The sequence below is a fragment of the Sciurus vulgaris genome, assembly GCF_902686455.1.
Source record: "Sciurus vulgaris genome assembly, chromosome: 4".
In the NCBI taxonomy this organism is placed as follows: Eukaryota; Metazoa; Chordata; class Mammalia; order Rodentia; family Sciuridae; genus Sciurus; species Sciurus vulgaris.
Genome location: NC_136464.1, coordinates 114,891,663 through 114,902,128, shown reverse-complemented (window position 1 = coordinate 114,902,128; position 10,466 = coordinate 114,891,663). Strand labels below are relative to the sequence as shown.

Genomic DNA, 10,466 nt, shown 5'->3' with positions numbered 1-10,466 from the left:
TTATAGTATGCTGATTTTAAATCCTTTGGATATATACTGAAGATGGGATAACTGGGTCAAATGGTGATTCCAATCCTAGTTTTTTGAGAATCTCTATACTGACTTCTAGAGCCGTTGCACCAATTTGTAGTCCCACCAGCAATATATGAGTATATTCTTTTCCCCACATCCTTGCCAACATTTATTATTGCTTGTATTCTTGATAATTGCCATTCTGACTGGAGTGAGATCAAATCTCAATGTAGTGTTAATTTGCATTTCTCTGATTGCTAGAGATGTTGAACATTTTTAGTCATTCTTATTGATCATTCTTATTTCTTCCTTTGAAAAGTTTCTGTTTACTTCCTTTGCCCATTTATTGATTGGGTTATTTGGGTTTTCTTTTGGTATTAAGTTTTTTTTTTAGTTCTTTGTATATCTTCAATATTAATGCCCTATCTGAAGAGCAGGTGGCAAAGACTTTCTCCCATTCTGTAGGCTCTCTCTTCATGTTCTTGATTGTTTCCTTTGCTGTGAAGAAGCTTTTTAGTTTGATACCATTCCACTTATTGATATTTGATTTTACTTGTGCTTTAGGAGGCTTATTAAGGAAGTCAGTCAGTTTCTGAGCCAACATGTTGGAGTGTTGGGACTCTATTTGCTTCTAGTAGGTGCATGGTTTATGGTCTAATTCCTAGGTCTTTGATTCAATTTTAGTTTTGTAAGAGATAGGGGTCCAATTTCATTCTTCTACATATGGACTTCCAGTTTTCCCAGCACTGTTTCTTAAAGGTATCTTTTCTCTAACATATGTTTTTGGTACCTTTGTCTAGTTTCAGGTAACTTCATTCATGTGAGTTTGTCTCTGTGTCTTCTATTCTATTCCTTTAATCTTCATACCTGTTTTGGTGTCAACACCATGTTGTTTTTGTTACTCTAGCTGTAGTATAATTTGAGGTCTAGTATTGTGATGCCTCCTGTTTCACTTTTCTTGCTAAGGATTGCTTTGGCTCTTCTGTGCCTCGTATTTTTCCAAATGAATTTTTCATTTGCTTCTTTTTCTATTCTATGAATAACATCATTGGAATTTTGATAGAAGTTGCATTGAATCTGTATAGCACTTTAGTAATATGGCCATTTTGACAGTATTAATTCTGTATATCCAAGAACACGGAAAATCTTTCCATCTTCTAAGATCTTCTTCAATTTCTTTCTTTAGTGTTCTATAGTTTTCTTTGTAGAGGTTCTCTACCTCTTTTGTTAGATTGATTCCTAAATACTTTTTTTTGTTTTGAGGCTATTATGAAAAGGATAGTTTTCCTAATTTCTTTTTCAGAAGATTCATTATTGGAATATAAAAACGTGGTTAATTTATGGTTGTTGATTTTGTTTTTTTTTTTATCATTTATTGGTTTATTTTCATCTCTAAACACATTAGTCAATCATCATTTAAATATCTGACTTCATTAGAAACCGTTTTAACACTTTTTCTCCCTCCTGCCATAAAAATACAGTTAAGTAATTTGCCTTTAAAAAAAAAAACAAAAAAACCAACAAGTGTTCTGGTTTCCTCTCTAATACAGAGATAGCAGTCATAAATCAGTAAGACAGTAGGCTGAAGACTGAAACAATCTTCTACTTACAAGTGCCAAGCTCTAGAGTCTGCTCTCTCTACACCCATCCCTGTCCTCTCCATACACTAGCACATGTACAACTGAAACCACCAATTTAAGAACTATTAAATAGTGCTGATTTCTGTCTGCTCAGTTTAAATGAGTGCAACTTACCTTTAGCATTATATTCAGAAAAATACATAAGCCTCAAGGTCCCCAATAATTTGGAGTACTGAACTAGATAACCACCCTAAGACACTTCTGACAGAAGTAATGCATTACTTAAAGAGAGGTTTCCAAAACCTGCTGTTAGAACCTACACATACAGGGAAAACACTGATACCCAGTTATGGATCACACGGATTACTCTTCAGGCAGTCCTTTGCCATTAGGCTGCTTTAACTAGGCCAGAGTCCAGCAGAAAAGTGCACAGTGCACCAGATTCACCATCTCTTAAGTTGCTACTGTTTTCTCTTCTTTACTGAAGGGTTGTACTGAGCCAGGCTTTACCCATGACAGGCCAGCAACATGAACACTTTTATTGTGCTGTTCTTCAGGCTTTTTCTGAGTCAGCATCTTCTCTCTGGCTTCATCATGTATAGAAGGATTCCATGGAGAAAAACTAATTGCATAGGGGTCTTCTATTTTAGGTTGGTCAAACAAACGAGCAGTGCACACCTTAACACTGTCAACCACTTTACTCTTAAAAAGCTGAATATCCTTTTCATACAGTACGGCAGCCTCTGGGTTTAGGGGGCTTGCTGTATCAATCTTGTAGAAAACTCTCCTTGCATACATTAATACTTGCCAAATATGATTATGGTTCCGCCTCCACTTTGCAAATGCTCTCTTCACATCCAGTTCACCTGAGGTGGGATCAACTAGCGGGTGAAAGACGGGAATATCAAACACCAAGCGTGGACAGTCACCGTCTGGATAGTTATCAGGGATGTAAACTGTGAACTTGAACACACCATCCTGATAAAGCCCATGCCGTATGAATATTACTCCAAACCACATTAATGCAGAGCGATAAGATGGCTGCACATAGACGCCTGGCAACTTCTGCTTCACAACCAAGGTAAATTCTGCAAGAAGAGAGTACTCCAGGTAGAAGGGTCCATACGAAGCATGGGTGCCATTTGCTGACTGTGCTGCTGGGGCAGGAGATGTAGGCTTAGTTATGGGCAAAGCATTTTTGGGAATAGAAGGTAGCTGTTTTTTTGGTGCAGTTCGTGGAGGACTGGTTTTCACATCCCCTGTTAATGTCTTCTCTTCACCATCAGATCGTTTCCGTATGGAGCTTGTAGACATGCTCCAGAAAGGGTTCATAACGTGCACTCCAGAGAAGTTCAGTGGTCCGTGTCATCCAACTCTTCTGTCTTCAGCATTCACTTTACCAACTGGTTTTCCCCAGAGCCTTCAACGCAGAGTCCCCCGCTGCCGAGTGCCGTCGCCGCCCGACAGCATCTCTGGCTGCAGCGCCAGCCCGGCCCCTGCCCTGTCCCCGCCCCGCTCTGCCTGGTTGTTGATTTTGTATCCTGCTATTTTCCTGAATTAATTTATGAGTTATAGAAGTCTTCTGGTGGAGATTTTTGGGTCTTCTAAGTATAGGATCATGTCATCAGCAAACAGGGATGATCTGAGCTCTTCTTTTCCTATTCATATTCCTTTAGTTTCACTATCTTGCTTAATTTCTTTGGTTAAGTTTCAAGGACTGTGTTATATAAGAGTGGTGAAAGTGGGCATCCCTGTCTTGTTCCTGATTTTAGAGGGAATGTGTTCAGTTTTTCTCCATTCAAAATAATGTTGGCCTTGTGTTTGTCATAGATAGCCCTTATGATATTAATGTATGTTTCTTCTATCACTAGTTTTTCCAGTGTTTTAAACACCAGTGGGTACTCTAATTTGTCAAATGCTTTTTCTGCATCTATTGAGATCACCATGTGATTCCTGTCTTTAGATCTATTTATATGGTGAATTTCATTTATTGATTTCCATATGTTGAACCAATTGGCATCCCTGGGATAAAACCCAATTGATCATGGTGCACTACATTTTAATGTGTTTTTGTATGTAGTTTGCCAATATTTTATTAATAAATTTAATGAATCAGCTTGCATGACAACCAATGAACCAGGTATACAAGTTGACTATTGCCATAGTAATGTAATGTAACAGTCAATGGTGAAATTTCAGTGACTACAACAAGCATGTATTTCACTGAAACATCTGAGAATTTCAACTGATCTGGGTTGGATTCACTGATTTTTCTGGGAGTTGGTGGCTATTGAATGACATAACGTAATTTACTAGGATAGCTTTGACATTTCTGATCTTGGAGGCAGTGGGTCAGCAACAATAAGACCTTCTCAAGATGATGTCAGTCAACAAATGCATACAAGCCCAATTCTACCACTTTCCAAGTTTCTGCTTGAGTCACATTTGTTAATAATCCAGTAACCAAAGAAATCCCCAACTCAGAACTGGCATTGATTAAAGAGAATAAAACCATTTTGGGATGAAGAAATCCCCTGGCAAGTCCAGACATGAAGAATTGGGGAAAAAAACTCCACATTTTTGGTTAAAGAGTCTACAAAGTCATGTTAAAGGATGTGGATACAGGGAGGATAAAGAATTGGTGTTATAAAACAATCAGTCTCCCAATAGGACAATGATATATGAATTTCTGTGGCTCCAGTGAGGAAAATAGAATAGAGTTGGATTTGAGCTATCTGATCAGAATAGCACTTAGGATCATGGCCTGCCAGAAAGCAGGACTGCAATACCTGGAGGCTGAGTATTTTATAGATGGAGGGAGCTTGTGAGTAGGGAAAAGGTAAAAGAGGTTGAACTGAAATCAGGTCCTCCGCAATCTTGGAGACTGTATAATGGGGAAGTTCTTCACAATTGTCAAAGAACTCACACATGCACTCCACAGAAAGCCAATGTTCTGGATGCCTGGAACAGAAGGTGGCCACTCCAGAAATGTGAACTAATGTAGAGAGGACCACCTACCAACCTGGTAAATTTTCCTTACTACACTTTCCTTCTTCTAACCCCATTGAACCCGTACTTTGAAGAGGAAAAAGGAAGTGAGTGCACAGGGGACTTACTCTTCCTTTTTTTTTTTTTTTTTTTTTTTGCACAGAAGGATTAAAGCCAGGACCTTGCGTTTGCAAGGCAATCACTCTACCAACTGAGCTATATCCCCAGCCCTACTCTTTACTTTTGAAATTAGCTACTAGTTTAACCTGTACTGGGGGAGGGAGGGAGAGGAAGTTAAAAAAAAAAAAGGTGAGTTTACCTTAGAGAAACTGGAATCTGCTTAAGATGTTAACAGAGCATAATTGATTAAAGAAAATAAAACCATCTTTTCTATTTATACTTCTCCTGAATTGCAACTTCTTAATAAACCAAGCACACAATACAATAGACCAATTGTTTCATTTTTGTTGACCAATCAGTATTTAAGGAATATGATTCTTGTTTGTCCCAGAATTTAGACCCAGAAGAAATGCAAAATGTTGTCTATGGGTAAATAAAATTTTAAAATAAAATTAATCCAAGGATTGATTCTGTATTCTTTCATAGAAAATATTACTGCTACATCACTAAAAGATGACAAGACATTGCAATTTAAAAATCAGATTTATAGCCTTTTTATTATAAAATTGATAGGTGCTCATTTATAGGAAAAACTTGGAAAAACATTATAAAAACATCATTGATAATCTCACAACCCAGAAGTAACATCTGTTAATATTTTCATTCAATATTTCTTCTCTATGTTTGCATGTTTTTAAAGATATTTTAGATTATAACTGTGACATCTTAGCATTGTATCTTGCTTCTTTTTTTTTTTTTTTTTCTTTCTTTCTTTCTTTTTTTTTTTTTCTTGGTACTGGGGATTGAACTCAGGGGCACTTGACCACGGAGCCATGTCACATCCCCAGTCCTTTGTTGTATTTTATTTAGAAATAGGGTCTCACTGACTTGCTTAGTGCCTTGCTACATTACAGAGTCTGGCTTTGAACTTGTGATTATCCTGCCTCAGCCTCCTGAGCCACTGTGATTACAGGAGTGCACCACTGTGCCTGGCTATATCTTGCTTTTTAACTCAAAATTGTGTTGTGATCATTTTTATTAAGTAATAATTTTAGGAGAAACTAATTTTAATGACTATATAATGAACAACATATGACTTTTCCATATTTTGTTAAACAATTCTCCTTTTGTTGTTCAACTGTTTCCATATAAATGATGTCAAGATGTACATTGTTCTCCATAAAATTTTGACATGCCCTTCAATTTTATTTCAATTGAACTACATTCCTAAAAGGGGAACTGCTGGATGAACAGGTTTTCTTTTTAAGGCTTTACATACTATACATTGTTTTCAAGATAGATGATGACCATTATAACTCCCAGGAATAATTATGGAGGCATCTGTGTCATAGCACTCTTGCTACCATGAAAATAATTAGGCAAATTGAATGGGAGAAACAGATGTATCATTGTTTTAGTCATTTTTTGTTTTCTAGACAGGTGGGTTTTGGTATATATTTAAAGTATATTTGTGTGTGTGCCTGTGTGTAAGTTTAGTTTCTTATCTGTAGGAATTGTTCTTCCCTTTTCTAACCACCACTAGCAATTTTAAAAGTTCATTCTGTTAAATTTAATTTCTCAAATTGATTAATAATCAAATTGTCTAATCTTACATTAATAGTTCAGAAAGCATTAATGTAGAGCCAGAGAAACCAGAGTTCAAAATTATTTTTATCACTTCCTAGTTCTGTGTTATGAATCCATACTTAACTTCTCTGAGTCCCAATTAACTCAGTTATAAAGTGGAGAGGCTACTTCTCTTCTTCTAGAGTGTTTGTTAGAATTAAATTAAAAGAAGATAATCCTAATAACTATACATTTTATCATTCTTTAAAATTAAACCATGAGATAGCATCTAGATACACAATGGAAAACTAATTGATTTGAAAAATATAATCATTTTATGCTTGTAACAGTTTCTTCTCATAATGTATTAACTATTTTATGGTGACTGTTAGGTTTCCTGTCAATAGAGATTAAAAAACTCAAGTTAATATATAAAAACCCTCACTCTATAAACCACTTCCTCTTTTTGTTTCCTCTTTAACGGTACTCTAAGCTTTAACTAAAGTCTTTCTTTCCCTTTCTTTATTTCCTGCTTGCTTGCTTCTTATTCTTAATCACTCAATATTCTGCTCAGTTCTAGAATCCTTTCTTTATTCTTTTTTTAAAAAAAATTTACAGACTGCATTTTGATTCCTTGTACACAAATGGGTTGCTACTTTTCATTTCTGTGGTTGTACACAATGTAGATTCACACCATTCATGTAATCATACATATACATAGGGTAATACTGTCCGTCTCAGTCTACTCTTTCCTTCCCCCATCCTCTCCTGCCCAATTTTCCTCTACACCATCCAAAGTTCTTTCTTGACTAAGTGCTACTTTATTAAATGAACTCATGTAATATCAGTTTCATGATTGGCATACTTCCTTCCACTCATCTAGTTCTCAGGATAGAGAACCAATTTTCACTTCTGTTTTACAAACAAATTTCACAGTAGCAACAAATTGATTGAATGAAGCACCAGAAGGGGCTCTTCAGGTGACGCTGGTTATAAGATATATTCTAAATTTCTTAAGAAAATTCTATTTTTATGTAGAAAGAAACATCATATTCAAAACAATGCTGCTTTGTAGAACTTATCCCAAGTGAAATAAGAGCGTGTGTGCATCCACAGAAAGGTTAAACATTCAAGTTTCCACTTCTGACATTATTCGGACTAAATATCTTCCTTTACAGTACAGAATATTTAATTTCTGGACAAGATATATTTTGGTGGCATTACTGGTTTTACAAGTGATAGGGGAATGCTCTAAGGATAATCTCTGATTATCTCTGATTATCCTTAGATAATCACTAAGGCTGCAAAGTGTGGACTAGAACTGTGTATGCCTGAAATTTTCTATAATAAATTTTTAAAATATCAAGATGTTTGGGGGAAGAGTTTGGGGGATAGGATAGGGAAGAGCATAAATATTAATTTAATAATATTGTTAGTGTTCTAGATCTCAGATTAGGTGACATAAAAGGATACTTATTTTATAAATTGAATCTTTATTACATGAATTATTAGTCTTAATTATTTTTAAATAAAAATGTTAAATTTGTTTCTGACTTTTGCAATTAAAAATAAATGAAATTATTTAAGAAATAAAGAAACCATAAAACATCAAAGTGACTTAGTATAGAACAATACAATTTGCAGTGTATGTGTAGTAAAACATGTATACAAAATTTAAATTTTTGCCAGCAACATTAATAATTCAGAACTTATGTCAACAACAGTGGACTACATGTCAAAATGGGCAAGAATAATTAGTGGGTATTGGACATTATGGAAAAATAAGATATGGAAATGGAATCCAGGTTAATATTACAAAAGAGAAGTCCTAAGCAGATGGATGGTTACAGTTAGTATAAAACGAGAATTAAAAGTATGAATAACTAATTTAGCTCCATTTGTATGTACACACATTCACATGCATATGTGTGTGGATGGAATGTGTGTGTGTGTCCATACACATGCTTATAAATAATTTTCAGGGAATTATTTATGCTTCATGGGCATAGAATGGCAGAAACCCCATGGGGCTGACTGACAAGATGGAAATACAAACCAAGAACTGATGCTGGAGTGTTTCTGACTTTTTATTTTAAATCTTCAAATATGGAGAAAAATTTTAAATTTAAATATGGATATAAAAGTTGTTCATATAACCTCCTCTAAATTAAACAATTATGAACCAGTTGTCAAATTTTAAAATATTGCCAAATACATGTATAAATTTATTTTTTGCTAAAATATTTGAAAGTCAATTGCATACATATGAAACTTCACTCCTAAATACTTTATCATACAATTTCTAAGAGTAAGAATGTTCTAGGGGCTGGGGATATAGCTCAGTTGGTAGAGTGCTTGCCTTGCAAGCACAAGGCCCTGAGTTCAAATCCTCAGCACTGAAAAAAAAAAAAAAAGAATGTTCTGCTTAATAACATACCATTATAATACCTAATAAACCTGACAATAATTTCACATTATTTAATATTCAACGTATGGTACAGTTCTCCTATTATCTCTAAATGCCTTTTATAGATGCACATGTGAATGTTTTGAATTTGACAAATGAACTTTATTAATTTTTTTCTGTTTTAATCAAGGATAATCATCAACCAGATTTCCTTTCTCCTAACTTTGATTTTTGAAGAGTTCATCTTACATAGTGTATCCTATATCCTGATTGTTTCCACTTGATGTCATTTAACTTGTTCTTATGCCCTTAGTTTTAGGAAACCTAAAATTTAGCCTAAACTTGCTTAAATTCAGGTTAAACAATAATGTTTCACAGTGATGTTTGACTTAAATGATATCAGGAGACTTATAGTGTTGCATTGTTCCATTATGATTGTTTCTAAGTGTGATCATATAGATGTCGATGGTGACTGTCAGATCTCTGTGTTGTAGAGGTGCATTTATCCTCTGAAATATCCTATTCTCCAAACAACTTATTAAATTATTTTAGCAGCTTTCTACTAGTTGTTGCAAAAATCATGATTTTCTAATCCAGTCATACTAAACAGGAACTTTTTCAGTAACTTTTTGTTTTTTAAAGAGTTGCATCAGGGTATTAGAGCTCTAGCTTATATGAATGAGTTAAATTTTAACAAGTTTATCATTCTGTAGGTAGGGTTTCCTAGAAATATTATTCTTTAATATAGTGCTGTGTACTGAATTTACCTCCAATCTTCATATAATGAAGCTCTAAATCCCAACATGGTGGGGCCTTTGGGAGATAACTGGGTTTAGGTGAGTTCAAGAGATTAGTGTTCTTACAAAAAGGGACTCAAGAGATATTAGACTTTCTTCTGTTTTCTCTTTGTTTCTCTCTGCCATTTGAGACCACATGAAAGCAGCTATCTGAAATCCAGAAAGAGGAAGAGGGCCTTTACTAGAACCTGATCATGCTAGCACTCTGATCTCAGATATTCAATCTTTAGACTGAGAGAAAAATAAATGTTTGTTGTTTAAAGTCACCCAGTCTATGGCATATTGTTATGACAACCTCCATTGGTTTATACACATAGTTGTCTTAAGTATTCTAGAACTCCTTGTCCCACCTCCACTCCTCATTGCCTGACATTTTCTCAGGAAGTCGGCCTCTACTCTGAATTACACAAGCTGAGAAGTACTAGGCAGCCTATTTATTGCTGTTTCTGTACAGTCATTGCAGTACAGACAAAGGTGATTCCACGCATGGGTTCTCAGGTTTGCCTTCCCCGTGGAGCCTGACAGAGCTAACTTGTCACTAATGTAATTAGCAAACATCACTAAAACTAGGTCTTTCTCTGAGCTTTTTGGAAAAATTAAATTTATTTTTTAGCTGACACATACAAACAAAAAGTACACATATTAGTAGAGGAACATGCAATGTTTCAATATGCATATACACTGTGTGATATTTAAAATATATCCAGCTTCTCAAACATTTATTATTTATTTATGATGAAAGCTTTGAAATCTTTCTAACTTTTTGAAATCCTTTCTTCTAGTACACTATTGTTATTTATAGTCCCTATACTGTGCAGTAGCATGCCAGAACCTCTTGCTCCTATCTAACTATAACTTATTACCTACTGATCAACATTTCCTCATCCTTCTCTTCCCTCTCCAAGCTTTTTGTTCCTTAGAACAGATATTTACAGGTGAAAAAACTTGGTCACAGTTATAAACCTTTTTAGCTTATGGTATGAATTGCTGCTAGTT

At 35.0% G+C, this 10,466-nt stretch overlaps 1 protein-coding gene across 1 annotated transcript; it reads right to left on the bottom strand.

Moving 5' to 3' along the window:
• Positions 1 to 1,370: 1,370 nt before the first annotated feature.
• LOC306659581 (AKT-interacting protein) lies at positions 1,371 to 3,087 on the bottom strand. Its single transcript, XM_079137232.1, has one exon. The coding sequence runs from the start codon at positions 2,922 to 2,924 to the stop codon at positions 2,046 to 2,048; it is 879 nt and encodes a 292-aa protein (XP_078993358.1). The 5' UTR covers positions 2,925 to 3,087; the 3' UTR covers positions 1,371 to 2,045.
• Between the last annotated feature and the right edge of the window lie 7,379 nt (positions 3,088 to 10,466).